At 44.3% G+C, this 17,392-nt stretch overlaps 1 protein-coding gene across 1 annotated transcript in view; it reads left to right on the top strand.

Annotated features, from left to right (window-relative positions):
- Window positions 1-17,392, top strand: part of LOC308547363 (uncharacterized protein) — a 645,955-nt gene that overhangs the window by 51,261 nt on the left and 577,302 nt on the right. The window contains exon 4 of the mRNA XM_081117608.1: window positions 11,809-11,903. Coding sequence (XP_080973734.1) covers window positions 11,845-11,903 — 59 coding nt within the window. The 5' untranslated portion in view covers window positions 11,809-11,844. The remainder of the gene's footprint in view (window positions 1-11,808; window positions 11,904-17,392) is intronic.

Raw genomic sequence — 17,392 nt, 5'->3', positions numbered from 1 at the left:
TGAAAGCTCAAACATTTGTTGAAATAGAATAGTGCAGACTACTGGAAATGAAGTTTGCCTTTCAGTGGGGGGTGTCCTTTAATCTCTCTCCCTCCCAAGTCTTTTCAGCTTATGGTATGTTCTAAACCAGGGGCGGGCAATTTATAGCTCTCAGGTCAAATCTGGCCCACCTCCTGATTTTTAAATAAAGCTTTATTGGAGCAGAACCACACCCATTTGTTTTACATATTGTCTATGTCTGCTCTTCTCGCTACAACAGTAGAGTCCAGTGGCTGCAACGAATGTCTTCTGGCCCACAAAGCCTGAACCATTTTCTGTCTGACCTTTTATAGCAAAAGCTTGCTGGCCTCTGTTCTAGACATTTTGTGGCTGTTGATGGGCAATGGTGCTCGATCTCTACCCCAGTGGTCCTCTGATGATGCTACATTTCTGAGGACAAATCTGTAGGGACTTCAGTACACATGCCTGTGTGCATGTGCACACATGTGCATACAAGTGTGGGATGCATAGGTGTGTGCCTGGGTGCAAGGGAAAGTCTGCAGTCTGTACACCAAGCATAGAAACAATGGTCTTCTGGGAGGCAGAGTTTTGTGTTAGCTCTCTCATTGTGTGAGTATATTTTTGAATCTTTCTGCAGTTACTGTATGCTAGTTATGCAACAACAGAGACAAAATCCTTCCTTCTTATGTTGCCTGACTTTCCTGCAGGGTTTGTGATAGTAAGCTCATGACCCTGTAAGGGAATTGAGCCAGGCAAGTGCCCCTTGTAGCCAGGGGCTCCAGGAGGGCTGTGTGATGTGTGAGCACAGGGCCGCATCTCCCCTGACACATGGACAATGAATAATTATAGTTATCTCTTTGGCATGAAAACAATAAATTTATGCACACATACATGTAATTATTTTTCTCCAACTATCTCCCTTTTCTGAATACCCTTCTCTTATTTTCTCTTCATGTATTACTATGATTGTTATTTTGGTCAGAGTAATGAATATAGAAGGTTTTAAGCAAACCAAATGATGCCTTTTGAGATCAATTTTCTAATAGGTTCCATATTTTTGAGCACCTGCCATGTGCCAGATAGCAGGGACCTTTATCCCAGACCACATCCTAAACTGCCCCCTCCTCCCACACCATCAGCGCCCCCAGGTTTATCCTGTTCTCTTCCGCTTTGTCCAAGTGTCTCCTTTCCTCCACCTGAGGCTGCGGCCCCTTCTCCCGATAGATTTCCAGTTGTCATTCAAGACCAAGTTCTAGGTTTCGGTGTCACCTCTTCCCAGAATCTGACCTAACGCCACCTGGATTGGGGTGGATGCCTCCCCCACGATGAGCTCTCACCCTTCCTCTGCGAGCCCTGCCCTAGAGCACGACATGTGGAGCCCTGACCATCACCTTTCTGCAGGAGCGCAATTCCCGCAGGGAAGGACAGTGTGTAGCTCTGTGCCTGGAGGAGGGAGGAGAGCGGACCCCGGCAGCCCCGTGTTAGGCTCTTCCCTTGCACGTCCTCACTCAGTCAACAGAAGGAGCCTGTGATGAAGGCCTCGCTCTGACCCGTTGCAAAGTTGCACAGATGTGAAACCATGGAGCCCAGAGCTGTAAATCGTGGGCTGAGGTTAGAACCAGCTCTGACTTCAAAGCGTTATGTTGGATTTTGTCTGGTGTTTAGCAGAGAGAGGAATGGAGTGAGGAAGGTTGGAGGGGCTTAGGTATTAGGAGGGAACAGACACGGGAAAACGTGGCAGCGTGATGTGACTGTATGCCACGCTGGAAGGACACGGCGCAGAAGTCACACTCGACCCTGCCGGTCCACGCATGTGGGTCGAGATGGGGAACTTGGAAAAGGGAGACATACAAATGTAGAGGAACTCCTTATACTTTTTAAACAATTGAAAATGAAAAAGCAGGCTTTTGTTTTGTTTTTCTTTTTAAATATGGAAATTTACTTAAGAAAAGAAATTGCCTTGGTGTCCTCCGGTTCTGACTTCCGAGTTTCCGAGGCAGGGTAATGCTCCCTTGTGTTGGCAGATGGGCACCTACGGACTCGCACACTGGTGTGAACTCCAGGCTCTAATAAAGATCTGCTCCCCTGTTCTCCTGCCATTTTCCAATTGAAACCACACGTAATACCGACAGGTTTTTGGCAGAGGCCAGGTCTTCACCGGGTTAAAGTCATTACACTGCAAACGGAAGAGTCCGTATTCCAGCTTAAAGAGTTCAGCTCAACTTCTCTTGGAAAGAACACTCGCCTCGCCCTCCACCCACCTCTCCCCGAGGACTGGATTCTCTCCACCAAAATAGTCATCTCTTTATCACACCAGGGCGCTTGTGAGGCCATTATGTGGGATTTCTGGAATGAAGTCCTTGTTGGAAGCGGCAGCTTCCTCCCCTCTCCTCCCCCTCCAGGAACTCACGGAATGTGATTTTCCGTTTGCGAATCTGCCTTTGGACGGAGTGGCTCTCTTTACTGGCGACCGTATTTAGCCTGGTTTCCATTCAACTTTCTTAAGAAATCCGCTGCTGTTGTTTTGGCTGTGGAGACGGGCAAACAGAGTTGTGAATTGAGCCAGTCGTCTGGAAAATGCAGGCTCCAAAGATTTCAGCTCAGTGTGTTAGAAGACAGAGCCTGTGATAAAACGTTTGCCCCCAGGGGCTTGCTGGCACAGCCCTGACTCAACCATCCTCCCGTGCGACGGAAAGGGATACTGAGGCCCTTTCTGAGGGGCAGGTACTTGATCAGGGTCTGACAGAACATTGCTGGCAGATGCTATGTTAGAATCCCAGCCTCAGTCTCCAAGTCCATTCCCACCCCATCCCTTCCCTATGTGTCCCTGTATTATTCCTGCACATATTTTTCATTCAGGTCCAAACCCAATGAGTAAGGCTTCAGGGTACAAATATTCTGGGGATTTGTATTTTTCTGGCTAATTTCTGTGACAGGAGGTCACATGGAATGCAATAAAGCAGACCAGGCTCTAGGCCCCAGGCACATTCAAGGCTGGCTGAGGGAGTGTGGAGTTTGGAGCCAGGGCCGACCTGGGTGTGTCACCTAGTCACCTAGGACTAGGGGCCTGGGCAAATCGCTTCTCTTTTCTGACATCTTGGTTTCTCATCAGTACATAGAGCCTAATAGCATCTTCTCATGGGATAGTTGTGTAAGTGAGAGGATGTGGGAAATGCTTGGTAGTGCAGTGCTTGCTTGTGACACATCGGCTGCCTCTCCTGTTCTTCCTCCCCTTCTTTAGGTGCAAATATATCACCTGAATTATATTCACTTTTGAGATTCCTGAAACATTGAGGGGTATAGTAAGACAGTGGAAGAGAGAAAAGGGAATACTTATTAAGTATCTGTTTCTAGAACCATCTTGTAATTAACCCCGAGATGTTCTTCACAGGACAACGGAGGAGCGGTAAGCTCTATCCGAAAGCTCTTATGTGTGGCCACTCGGGTTCATATGGAGCCCAAGAGAATGTTAAACAGGCCTTGAGTTTAGCCCACAGCATATATTCCAGCTCCAGCCCAATCCAAGGTGGTGGAGACACAGGGTGGCTGCTCAGTGGCTTCACCTTACCCCCCCTCCTGGGTGTGGACAGTGTGTGGATTCCCCACGTGCAGAGCTGTGTATAGCGAACCATTAGGGTGAGAAAATCATCTTCAGGGTCTATGCGCATAACCATTTGAAAATGATATAATTTTAGCATTATGGTTCATTTCTCTCTGCATGAAAAAAAGATGGCTATGTTTTTGCTTTTCTTAAAAAAAACCTAATAAGCTGTTTTTGATAACCCTAATCAAAGAGAGATTAAATGGAAAAAAAAATCCACTCTCCAATTGATTTGAAATGAATTCTTATAATATTAGTTGATACCATATGTCATAGATGGCATTGTCCCTACTTCAGTTCATTTGGCCTTAGATCATGAGCATTTCCCATGTCATTAACATTTTACATAAATGTAATTACTGATGGCTGCATAACATTCTGCTGTACAGAAATGCCATAATTTATATAATCATAAATAAATAAATACATATATATTTTAAGTTTTTCATTATACTGAATGTTTATACATAAATCTTTGTCCATATTTCTGATTTGTTCTTGGCACAGATTCTTAAAAGTAGAATCCCTGGCCAAAGCATGTGACGGCTTTAATGGTCTTGATTTATATTACAAATTTCTTTTTGAACGAATTGTCCAGTTTACATTCTACCTTGAGGATGAGGCTGCTTGCCTTATTACACCCCCGAACCGTTGTTTATTGCGCTTTTTAAAATCTTTTCTATGACGATATGTAAAAATAGTGTTTTACTTTTGTTTTATTCAGCATGTTTTGATCAACATTCAAGGTCAATGTTTTTCCACATGATATTCTCTCTTTGCGTTTCATATTCTGAAAATACTCAATTCTAAATATATGTCCTTTTACTGGGAACTCAAACTACTTTTAGAACTTCCTTGATCTATGTATTAATCACTTTTATTGACTAGTTCTACTATTTTCACTTGTTAGTGTTTTTTAATTAGCTGTAAATGGCCCTTTCTGGCCATAACCCCCATCTCTACCCCATCCCGTTCTTTACTTCCCTCCGAGAGTGCTTTTTGTCAGCCTAATGAGCTGAATTTCCCCATCTCAATCTTCTTCTCCTGGGCTACCAGTTTCCTTTGCAAACTGCAAACTTCAAATGTTGATGATGTAATTGCTCAACCGTGACCTCACGTGTAGTCACTTCAGCGCTATTGCCATCTGGCTCATTGCCTTGACCTTCCAATGCATCTACTTGGCCAATCCCAAATCCTCCATAAACCCATCTCATACTTAATATGTGGGAACACTTCTAGAGAGAGTCTCACAAGTGGAATTATTCAATGCACTTACTTGAGCGTCTACTGTGTTTCAGCCACTGTCCCAGGTGTTTGGGATACGTCCATAAACAAAGGCTACTGCCCTCAGCTTGCACTCTAGGGGGAGACATACAGTAATCAGTAAACAAAAATACATATACTAGTCACATGTGCTGTGGAAAATGAAAAGGTAGAGCAGAGTACAGGAGATCAGAGACTGGAGGGTGGTTGTCATTTTAAGTGGCCTGGTCGGCTTAGCCTTTAATAGAAAGGTGAGATTTGAGCAAAGACTTTAAAGCAGGTGAGGGGGACAGATGTGCAAGATCTTGAGGAAGAGCGTTCCAGGCAAAGAAAACAGCCCTCAAGGAGCCCTGAGGTGAGGGTGTACCTGGTGTGTTCAAAGGACAGCATTGGCTAGAGTGGAACCGTGATGGGGAAAAATAGAGAGGTAAGAAAGAGTCCAGGCTATGTAAGGTCATTCCAAGGAGTGTGGCATTTACTCTGCGTGGATGGAGGAGTGGGGCCCGATCAGAGGAGCGACTTGATCTAACTCAGGTTTGAAAGGGCCGCTCAGGTGGCTGTGATGAGAAGCTTCTTGTGGAGGGGCAAAGGTGGGAGCTACGTAACTGTGTGGTACCGGTCAGAGAGGATGGCAGCTTGGTCCAGGGAGCAGCAGTGGAGGTAGAGAGAGGTTATCAGATTTTAGACATATTTTGAAGGTACAGCCGACTGGATTGACCGCTAGACTGGATTCCAGGTGTTGGAGGAAAACAGGATAACTCCAAGGTTTCTGGCATGAGCAGTTGGTAGGGTGGGCTGCCATCAGCTGAGGTGGGGAAGGTTATGGGAGGAGCGGGCTTTGGGGTTGAAGACTGGGGATTGCTTTTGGACATGTTGTGTGTGAGATGTCTAATTAGGATTCTAGGGGAGAGAGATTAAGTAGGTAGAGTAGGGCAGATTATAGGAGAGAGGTCTGTGCTAGAAATATAAAATTGGGAGTAGCCAGGATATAGATGGTATTTAAAGACATTGGCGTGCACGATATCCCAAGGGAGCGAGTGTAGCTGGAGAATGACCAGCTCCTTTACAGATTTCTGTGCTCTGATACCAGCTGGACTCTGTGTGCAGACTGCTAATTCTTTGGCTTTTTCCTTGACTTACTAGCTCTGTACTTTTCAATCCGGGTGATGACTCCTGCCAAGAGTTACGCAAAAGGTTATGTGATATATGCTCTGCATCTTTCTTGACCTCCAATATGATTTCGAAATCAGGAAAAAATGTTTCCATCAGAGAGTGATATTTTATGGTGTGGCATGCAAGTGAATTTTTTTTTTAAGAAAGAAACCACAATCTTTTAAAGAAAATTTATCTCTTTTCTAGGATTTATCTCATCTCTGTAATTTGACCAAAGCCTGGAGGTATATGTCCCCCAGGTTAGGAGTACAGTGAACTGTGGTGGAAAATTAGGAAAGTAACCTCATTAATTCCCCATCACAGAAAAAGTCCTGATTTAACACCTTCATCTTTATCTCACTTGGCTTTAGAACTTCTGATTGTTTCTCAGACCAGATCTCTCTCCCTTTGTGAGGTTTCTAAAGCATGCAACATAGGTGTGGAAAGAATAGCCCAAGGAGAGGATACATGTAGTTTGGGTCACAGCAGTGCTCTTATAATAAACGTGTGGCCCCCTATAGTGATGATTTTCTATTCAAAACTCCGTGGATGTGTGACTCTTGGATCTGTTTGTTAAAAATGCAGTTTCAGAACTTTGTACTTATATTTCATAACTTGATTTATCTTCACAATTTTCACATTTGTATGTGAATTAAAATTTTGGTCTCTCACACAGGATACACACCAGCAAAGTAGGGGGGAATCCAAGGGATCCAGGAAATAGTGCATCCAGCTTAGAAGAGTAATGAAGGGAAGCCCTGGGATGTAGATGGGCTGTGTTTGTTTCTACAATACCATTTATTTAGGTTGGATGGAAGCTCCAGAAAAGAGGTATTTTGGGGAGCAAGTCTCTGATCCTTTCTTAAGACACTAGAAATACTTAGGCATTTGATAAAGACAAATAGTTAGAGAACAGAAAGGCAATTTAAAACTCCATGAAAAACAAAAAGCTGTACAAGCAGAGCAATAGTATCATTGCACTTAACTTGGTTAATCACCGTCACAGAGAAAGCCTGGACTTGTGTTTCAACATAGGGCAAGACGTTTTAGAGCAAAGTACATTCTTAGGGTAAACCAATATTTATTGAGCATCCATTATGTGTCAGTACCTTCTTGAATATAATTACCTTTTATAAAATACAACTTCACTGTGGGAAAAATAACATAGAAAAAATAAGAAAGTAGCCTTAAATTGTGCAGCAACTTAGTAGCACATTTGAATTCAAACCTGATCTGTTTGCTTTGAGAGCCTAAGTTCCCTTCTCCCCATGCTGCTCTCACCCAAGATGTAGGCAGAACAGTTGCAGAAATGACTGTCAGCCACCTAAAACTATAAGTACAATGTTTTAATCACAAATATATTGGTTAGCAGCAGTAGGAGTCTAAAATAAAGCTACCCCAAACTGAAGCACAATATTTATCCCCAGCCAATGCATATTAATTAATAATTAGCCAATTATTCTACCATAGTAACACTGAGGGTAGCATTTATTAGAGCCCTTAAATTAGTGGTTCTCAACCAGGGGTGATGGTGCCCCAAGGGGACATTTGGAAATGACTGGGGGAGTGCTCCTGGCATCTAGCGGGTTGACACCAAGAATGCTGTTAAATATCCCACAAAGCACAAGATATTCCCACTCCTACCCCAACAAAGAATTATCCAGACTAGAACATTGGCCATGCTGAGGTTGAGAAAACCTGCCCTTAAAAAAAAGAGCATATGCAGAAAAGGCAACAAATGGAATTGGGTGAACATGTGGATTCTGTCTCCTTTTTAAAAAAATAAAAGATAATAGAGGTTTTTTGAGTATTTGTTTTCTGACATTTAGCAGTGTTTTGATATGAAGGTGAAAACTAGCCATTTATAATCATCTGGATAAAGCAGCTACCACTGATGTCTTGTCAAGGTTCAGGTATGTTTATAAAGTGTGTTGGTTTGTGGGGTGTACGCCCTTTGTGTGAGGTAGGTTGTGTATACATATAGGCTGTTGCGGTGTGTGTGTGTGTGTGTGTGTGCCCACTTGCTGGTTTTGATGGGAAGTATAAATTGGGTTTTGGAAAAAGATGCCCCCCACTACCTCCACTATAAGCCTTCGCTTCTTGCTATTAAGATTTCCCTTGCAACTTGGCCTCTTTTAAACTCCTATCTCGTGCATTCTCTCTTCTAATCTAATACCTCCGCGTACATATCTAAACATGATCAGTGACAGTTTTCGCTGCGGGGTGAGGCTTTCACTGACAAGGCCAGTGAGCGCTGATTTGAGACCAGCCATTGTGAGTGACTTCAGCTGTCTCTTCAAGTGACATCCAGCTACTTGAGAAAGGAGCGATGACGAAAGTTCTTTGGACAGAAAACTTTCGCTGACAAGAAGGTGACAGGTCCTTGCACAGCTGGTCTCTGATATGCCTCGGAAGGGGCCCCCGGAGTGACTAATTTGAGCTTTGCAGTGGCTGGGAGGAGGCGAGGGGCCCATGCACTCTTAGGGCTTGGAGAAGCCTGTGAGACAGGCTGGCAGTGGACGCAGGCGGGAGGAACCCATTGTCGGTGGGCAACAGGCCAGGGAACCCCAGCTGCTTAGAACGCGAGAACATTGAAAATATCCACAGTGAACTGCCTGCCCAGAATCCATTCTCCCTTCTCCTGGTAACAACGCCTCATTTATCCCTTAGCAAGTTACCCCACCTCTACTGTCATTTGCTTGGACACCCCTCCCACCCCGGCTTCCTGGCTCCAGGGATTAGCCAACCCACATGCCCGTTCCCCCCACCACAGTGATTGCTTCAGGGAAGGGCTGGTGGCCCAAGACAGTCCAGTGAGACTCAGCTTTGTGCCTTTTGCCACAATTATTGGAAAAGTGATGCCTTTTCTCCCTGCAGTCACCAAACTGGATGGAAGCCTGGAATTTTTCGGAATCACCATGTGGAAAAGGTTAGCTAGAGGGTGAACCAACTCAAAGAGTAGAAGAGCTGAGAGAAAGAGTTCAGTCCTAATGAAGTTTGAGCCCCCAATTCAGCTGTCTCTGAAGGCCCCTCTATCCTAGACTTACTATTACAGAAATCAGTGAATTCTTCTTTTCCCTTTTGCTGATTTAAACTGGTTTCTTGACAGAAAGATTTGTGGTTGATACAAATAGCTACCGTTTTTGAGTGCCCACTATGTTCTAGGCACTGCAAGGAGGCCATTTATCCTCACAGTGACCTGTGGGATGGGAACTGCTGGTGTCCCAGTTTAGAGGTGAGAAAATCTGAGACTCAAAGAGATTAGGTGAAGCCCAATGGTGGCAGCTAATAGGGGTGGCAGCTCCTTTTTCTGTGGAGAACAAATGTAACATTGTGGGTTTTGGAGCCAGGCTATCTGGCTTTGAGATTTTGTCTTAATGCTTCTTAGCTATATGCCATTTAGAGGAAACTTAACTTCTCTGTACCTCGGTTTGCTCCTCTGTACAATAGAGATTATAAATAATTGCATCTACTTTAAGGTGGTTGCAAGAGTTACGTGAGTGAATGCATGTAAAATACTTGGAAGAATGCCTGGAACCCAATAAACACTCAATGCATGCTAGCTATCAGTATTTTCTGCGACCAGGAATGAGCTGGGGTGGCACTTTGGGGGCAGCTGTGCTCACTTAGAAAGGGCACTTCAAGAGCCCTGAGCACTTATACTGACTGGCTAGACCTAAAGTTAATTATCCTGCTGATATGGGAGAAGTCTTAAAAAACAATGAGTGTCTTAAATAGGTAACACATTATGTTTCATTTATTTATGTTCCATAGTGTTTATGGAATAACTGCTCAGTGTCAGATGCTGGATTGGATACAGACATGGATAGATCAGAGTTCTTCTCTTCAGTAAAAGAAATTAAAGCACAAATAATTTTCACAGAATAGGGGAAGTGTGTGTGCTGTAAGAGAGAAGCAAAGCACCATGGCAGCTTGGAGGAGACAAGATCTGAAGACAAAGGCAAAAATGAAAGGTTTCAGGGAACAGATGTTGGGCAGGCAGGATTCCAATGCACAGGGTTAGGGTGTTTCAGGAGAGAGAAGAGTAAGCACCAAGCCCTGAGGAAGTATGGGTCACACCTTTATATTGTCCTCAGTGGGGAGGAGCGTGTATATAGATCACTGCCTCATGTGCAAAGGGACAGAGGCAGGCAAAGCATGAGCTAGCGTAGGACACTCGCTAACCCAGTTGGAGCAGAAAGGCTGCAAATGTGAGGCTTGGGGAGAGGTGGGAAATGTGACTGGAAAGGTAGGCACAGACCAAACCATCTGAGCAAGGTTGAGTGACATCCTGACTGCCCTGGGGAGCCACGAAGAGTTCCAAAGTGGAGACCTCATGGGTGGGTTTATGTTATTCATCTCAGGACAATCGGCCGGGAGTGGGGGCACTCTGGTTGGTAGAAGGTGCCGAGATAGTGTCTGCCCAGGACAGGTTTATTTATTTCCCGTGGCTGCTGTAACAGATTACCACAAACTTGGTGCCTTAAGCCAACAGGAATGTGTTGTGTTCTCTCATAGTTCTGGAGGCCAGAAGTCCAAAGTCAAGGTGTCCACAGGGCCATGTTCTCTCTGGGGTTCTAGGAAGAATCCTTCACCTTGGAACAGGAACGCTTCTGGAGGCAGCAGGCGTTTTTTGGCTTGGGGCAGCATCCCGCCAGTCTCTGCCTGTGCTCCACATGGCCTTGTCCCCTGTGCGTCTGGGCTCTCCCTCTGCCTTTCTCTTGTAAGGACACCTGGCATTGGATTATGGCCCATCCTAAATCCAAGATGATCTCATCTTGACACCCTTAACCGCATCTGCGAAGACCCTTTTTCCAAATAAGGTCACATTCACAGGTTCTGGGGGTTAGGATGTAGGCACACTTGGGGGCTACCATTCAACTTACCGTAGCAGATGTAAGAGTTTGAATAAAGACAGTGCAGTAGCAATGGAGATGAGATGATATATTTGAACAATATTTAGAAGATAATCGAGATTAACGTTTAGAATGATAACTATGTCCAAGACTTACTTCACAAAAACCCCAAAATGGGGAGGAAGTGGGTGGCGCATAAATTAAACAAAATTGCCACAAGTCAAGAAACGATTAAAGCTGGGGGGTGTATGGAGCCATTATATTATCCTTTTTACTTTTGCATCTGTTTGAAAATTTCTGAAATAAAAACATTTCAAAAGAAAATAAACAAGAATGCTCTATTTCCATGTTAATTACTTATTAATTAAATTTCAATGTTGGTTAAGCAACCACGGTTTGCCTGCCGTCTGCTGAGCCCCTAGTTGATGGACGTGGGGCGTCCATTGATTTATTTGTTTTTTCAGCGATATGACATTCTTGTTTCACCTAACAAACAGGCCTAAAGATTTACTTTGTGTGGAGGCACGCACATCTGTGACAAGATTTTGTCTTAGGATAAATGCCCTTTCATCACAGGCGAATGGGAAATTCAAGTCACCTTGTCGAAATCCATAGCAGTCAAAACCTATGACCAGCCCGGGCCTTGTTGCAAGGAAACTGTTTGTTTTTCTTAATCGTCTTATGTCACTTACAGGTAGGAATGAACGACAGCAGTCCCTTCCTGACTCCATAAACTGACTGTCACAGGGAAAGATAAGCCTATTTAACTGCAGAAAAATGCTCAAATATTTTAATTGTCTTGTCTCCATAGCAGACGGTTGTTATCAGGGTGAAGGAGGGAGAAGAGGAACCCAGTTAGATATTAAATGCAGACAAGAGCAGGTGAGGAAGTGTGATTCTGTAGTTTAATCCACGTGGCTTTTTTTTTTTTTCCAGATCTGTTCGAGTTTCATTGTAAAGCCTGGTATAAAAATGATGTCAGAAGAATGGTTTGCTGGATTATTTAAAAGCCTGCATACACCATTTACAAGGTATGTTGTTGACAGTTAAAAATGACATATCTATTATTCATGGGGTCCCCCCTGACATAGACGAGATTGCTTGAATTTGGCGTTCATAGATGAAAAAAGAGGAAAGTAATGGAGCTTGCAATGTAAACCTTTGCTTAAATGTGTCTTGGACTATTTCGGGAGCTCAGTATTGCAATTTTCCAGAGGGATGACCAGCTCGGGGACATCCGAGTGATGTAAGCGCCACTGGATGGAGTTTCCTGTACCCTCCCTCCAACCGCTTATCTCAGTTTCTTTGCTATAATCTTCATTTTGGGGTCTGCCTTACTCTGACTGCAGTGTTGAGGAGCCCATATCCTGCACTCAAATCCCAGCTATGCCAACTGCTAATCTTGAAGCCTGAGTTTGGCTGCCCAGCCCCTCTCAGGACCGGCTTCCTGTGTTTAAAATGGATACAATGATTTCTAGCTGTTTCAAAAGTTGTTGAATTAAATGGATGCATGTGATATACTGAGCACAATGTTTGACCTATGTGAGTCACTCAATAAATGTTAGGTATTAGTTTGAGAATGAAGAGATACCCTGGGCCTCAAAGGCAATGAGAGGAGAGAATGAAATCCACCTGCTAAAGTGTGGTCTGCAGACCTGCCGCAGCAGCGTCACCACCAGGGAGCTTGTTAGAGGGATGCAGCATGTCAGGCAGCACCTTGCACCTGCTGAATGAACATCTGCAGGTGGACACGATCCCAGGTAATTTGCATGCACATTAAAGACAAGCGCTGGACTCACTCCTGTTACAGGATATTGTGAGGGAGGGTTTTTCTGTGACCTCAGAGCTGGAAACAGAGGTGTGAAGGATCCCATCCATTTCAGGGAGCTGTCAGTAATTGGAGCTGGATACTCTTCTGGACTCAGATTCCAGCCCAGCTTTCTGAGGGTCTACAGAGCTGACTCTCCCACTAGTCTAAATTAGCAGAAGCCTGGGAGTTGGGGACCCAATTATCAGTCAGGAGTTGGCTTAGAGTACAGTGGATTTGTGAAGTTTTCCTTCTGCTCCCCAAAAGCCCAGTAAGGGATATCTTTGGGAGCATCACTATTGAAGACTGGAGATTCTTGAAAGAAGCAGAAATAGGTGTGCCATGCCCATTGCATGGTGGCTGAGTTGGGACCCTTAAGGCCCAGCCTGGTGGTATCATTTTACCAGAGAGGAGCATGGAGAGGGCATTCTTGGGAGACATTGACACGGGTCCCCTGAAATTTGGGAGTATATATGAGCATAGGGAGTAGACGCCGATGCTTCTCTTCTTGAGATTTCGGAAGTCAGGATGTATTTGGGAAAGCAGCTGAGGAAACTATCCATCCCAGGCCCTTGTGACCCTTGGGGAGCTCAGAAAAGGACCCCAGTGGTTCCTTGGCTCCCTGTGAAAGAGCATGGAGTAAGAGGAGAATCAGGGCCTGTGGTGCTGCCCCCTCTCAGATGGGGTGAGTAGGGCCATGGGTCATTAGTGTGGCTGAACGGGAACAAAGCTTCCCACCTGCAGGGGCCTTGGTGATGGACATGGTCAGGACAAAGTTGTCCACTGCCCCAGAAAACCATGGCTCCTGGAAAGACACAGAAGCGGAGTCTCAGAGGGCAAGAGCTGCCCAGGCATTATTCAGAGGAGAAGGATTCTTGTGGGGGTGTGTGTGTCCTTGAGCTTTGTCATATCCTGGCCATGTTAGCCCTTCCCTGGGGAAGGTTGTCTACTGCAGGAACTCCTCTTTGCTATTGCTTAAGTGGGCATCAATTTGGGACAATAAATTCATTTTGTTTGTATCGTAACTGAAACTACATTAAGAATATATAATCTGTAATGGGTATATAAGTAAAACCATGAATATATGTGTGCATATGTTTATATAAAATATATATCTAATATGTAACAGTGCATGTAATATGTACTGTTTTGGATCTCCTGAGGTGGTGCTGGAGGGAATGGGAAGGCAAAGCTTTCTCTCCGTGCTGGGAACTAGTATTTGTTGAGTCCTTGCTATGTGTCAGTTTCCTCTAGCATGTGGTAGAGCCAACATCTGAACTCAACTCTGGTCCCTTTCAAAGTTATAGCTCTTCCAGATGAGAGTTGCTGTATTTTCTTCCCTTTCTTTGAAATACCCATCAATTGAGAAATCTGATCTCTAACTGAGCCTCAAGTAGACATAAGTACTCTTTTATTTGGCCGGAGCCAAGAAAAGCAGCTGGGACTAGAGGTGTGCAGGGGTTGGAAGCCAGGTGTGCAGGATTGGTGGCCTTTGTTATGGTCCAGTAATTGAGGAGCACTGCTCAGCTAGCCTGGCCCGCCCTCCTGTGGCTCTGAGATGGCTTTGGGGTAAGGTGAACTGAGGTGTCTGCAGTCCTGATGTGTAAATAAATCTATAGAGATAAATCTTAACCATGGAGGTGTAGTTCCACTTTACTCACTGTTTCTCATAGGCTTTGAGCAGTGGCAGTTGAACATTTGCCCATGAGGGCAGTTTGAGGCCTTTTGCTGAGCTGCATTTCCAGGGTCGGACCAGCTAGTGATGGAGCTGAGCCGGGGTGGATCTCAGGTTGGGAGCACTGGATTCATGTCTTCCCTTTGAGCAAGAGTTAAGAAGATATTCTTTCAGCCCTGGCCAGTGTGGCTCAGTTGGTTGGATGTCATCCCATGCACCAAAAGGTCGTCGGTTTGATTCCCATTGGGGTACATGCAAGGATTGTAGGCTTGATCTCCAGTGGGGGCGGGTGGGGTCGTGCAGGAGGCAGCCGTTTGATGTTTCTCTCTCACATCAATGTTTTTCTCTCTCTCTCTCCTTTCCTCTCTCTCTAAAATAAATAAAACATATATATATATATATATATATATATATATATATATATATATATATATATTTTTTTTTTTTAAAAAGAGATTCAGGAAATGCTGTTAAGCTTCTTGTCCTGTTTTTTGTTTGTTTTATTTTTTTGTCTTTTATAGAACCATGTCTTTGAAGTAGGTGGCTGGGACATTATAATAATTAATTTTGCGTCTCTGGTAGCAGATTCACATGCCAGAGTAGTTTGTTCTTTATGTGAAAACCCCTCCTACCTTAGAACACACCGCCAAGTATTGAAGAGTGGTTCCCAAGGGAATGGGGCCACACTTAAGTTCTCCCAAGGGGGTGGCAGTGGACTTGATGTTGCCTCTGCATCATTTATCCTGCATATATTTAAAGTTGAACTGCTGAGAAAAATGGAGCATACATTTTGCCAGCCCAAGAATGCTTCTTGCTTTGGGTGGGAATTCCCTTTTTCTCCGTGCATGAGGGCTCCATCCATCACTGCCCTTCCTAGTCCAATTTCATTAACCTGAGCCTGTGTTCATCTTGTGGCAGCTTAATAACCTTTATTTGTGGAATCCCTCAAAGAAAGCCTTGGTTATAAATCCCACGTCACAGAAATGAAGGCATAAATGCCAATCTGTGTCACTGCATAATATTTATTATTTTAATTAAAGAAAATGGATAGTGACATTTATTAGGTCACAAGTTACTTGTTAATGGCAACAAATGACAAAAAAATTACTGATTTTATGAGCAAATCTTGGAATGTTTCTCAATGATTAGTCTGTTACTCTCTCAATGTGACTCGTGCTAACAATGCATTGGGCAGATTTTTGGAAGCAGGTGCTTGATTTTGGTGAGACATACTTCCTGTATAGGAAAGCCTCAGCTTACTGAGAGGGAGAGTCTGAAGTGTCTGGTGAGGTCAGAGTTGCTTTTCCCCCAAGATCCCTTTAAATATAGGTTGGTTCTCTGAGACAATTGTGTGTGTGTGTGTGTGTAGGTAAATAGGTCACTGACAAACACAATAGGACAATCATGGTTCCAGGTATCAGGGATGTGTATTAACATTTTGGTCCATATGTGCGGCATCCTCACTGAAGTACCCATTCAGATTGGTAAATAAGTACAACAGAGTGGTGTATAGTGAGTGGTCCAAAGGCTGGAGACTTGCAGGGTGTTTAAACATAAATTATTTCCTTTAATGCTTATATTACTACCATGAGGAACATACTTTAGTATCACCCATTTATTTATTCATTCTGTCAGCATGGATTATTGGGATTTGTTATTTTATGGAAGAGCCTATGCTGAGAAAACAAACACACAATTGTTTGGTACCTTGTGCACGGGGCCCCAGCCCGTAAATGACAGGGCTGGTTATGGAGCCATCATCCGCGTGACTTCAACAGGTGTGCTCTTATCACTATTCCACTCTGCCCTGAAACAGCCTCTTCTAATGATGGGATTTTGACCACCACGGTGAGCTCCGAGGAGCTCACTGCTGCTAAATTAATATTTGTTTGTCAGGTTATCTATAAAGTTCTGTTTCCTGGGGCTTTTACTCCTTTGGTTTGTGCATTTCCTGAGTGAACAGGCTAAAGGACAGTGCTGAAAATTTAAGGCAGGCTGGTTTATTTAACAAAAGGAGTTAGCTTGTTTACAATCATAACTGGTATGGTCTTTATTTCGATGTATATTTTATGTGCAACCTATTGGTGGGACAGTATTAAAATACAAGAGTTATATTGTTTTATTCTTCTAGACCAATGACAGGAATACGACAGACACAGTCCGTACTTACGAGGGGGCTTAAGGATAAAGCCCCACGAAGGGAGAGAGAGAAGGGAATATTTGTTGAATTCGTATTTTGTGTTAGCCGTTATCCTTGGCATTTTACATGCATTATAGCATTTAATCTTTTAAGATATTATTTTTTTACTTTACAAGTGGGGAAATCAAGGCTCAAACTCATTCCACCAAACAACTAAGGGCTATAAGATTGATTGCACACAATTGGTGTGTGTTCCCATGGCGTCTCTGATCGTGGGCCTCTGACCTTTGTAACAAATTTTTGAGGAATTTCTTTCTCTCTCTTCCTTCCTTCCTTCCTTCCTTCCTTCCTTCCTTCCTTCCTTCCTTCCTTCCTTCCTTCCTTCCTTCCTTCCTTCCTTCCTTCCTTCCTTCCTCTCCCTCTCTCCCTCTCTCCCTCTCTCCCTCTCTCCCTCTCTCCCTCTCTCCCTCTCTCCCTCTCTCCCTCTCTCCCTCTCTCCCTCTCTCCCTCTCTCCCTCCCTCCCTCCCTCCCTCCCTCCCTCCCTCCCTCCCTCCCTCCCTCCCTCCCTCCCTCCCTCCCTCCCTCCCTCCCTCCCTCCCTCCCTCCCTCCCTCCCTCCCTCCCTCCTTCCTTCCTTCCTTCCTTCCTTCCTTCCTTCCTTCCTTCCTTCCTTCCTTCCTTCCTTCCTTCCTTCCTTCCTTCCTTCCTTCCTTCCTTCCTTCCTGTCCTTTTCTGTTTTTTGCCTCTGAGTTATATTGGCCTCATAAAATGAATTGGGAAGTATCCCCTCCTCTATTTCCTGAAAGACTTTGTGCAAGAGTGATAATATTTATTCCTTCAGTAGGTGATTGAATTCATCAATGAAGCCATGTAGGCCTAGAATTTTCTTTGTAGAAAA

Source organism: Miniopterus schreibersii, assembly GCF_964146895.1.
Source record: "Miniopterus schreibersii genome assembly, chromosome: 18".
NCBI classification, from domain to species: domain Eukaryota; kingdom Metazoa; phylum Chordata; class Mammalia; order Chiroptera; family Miniopteridae; genus Miniopterus; species Miniopterus schreibersii.
This window is presented reverse-complemented; position numbering and strand designations above follow the sequence as displayed.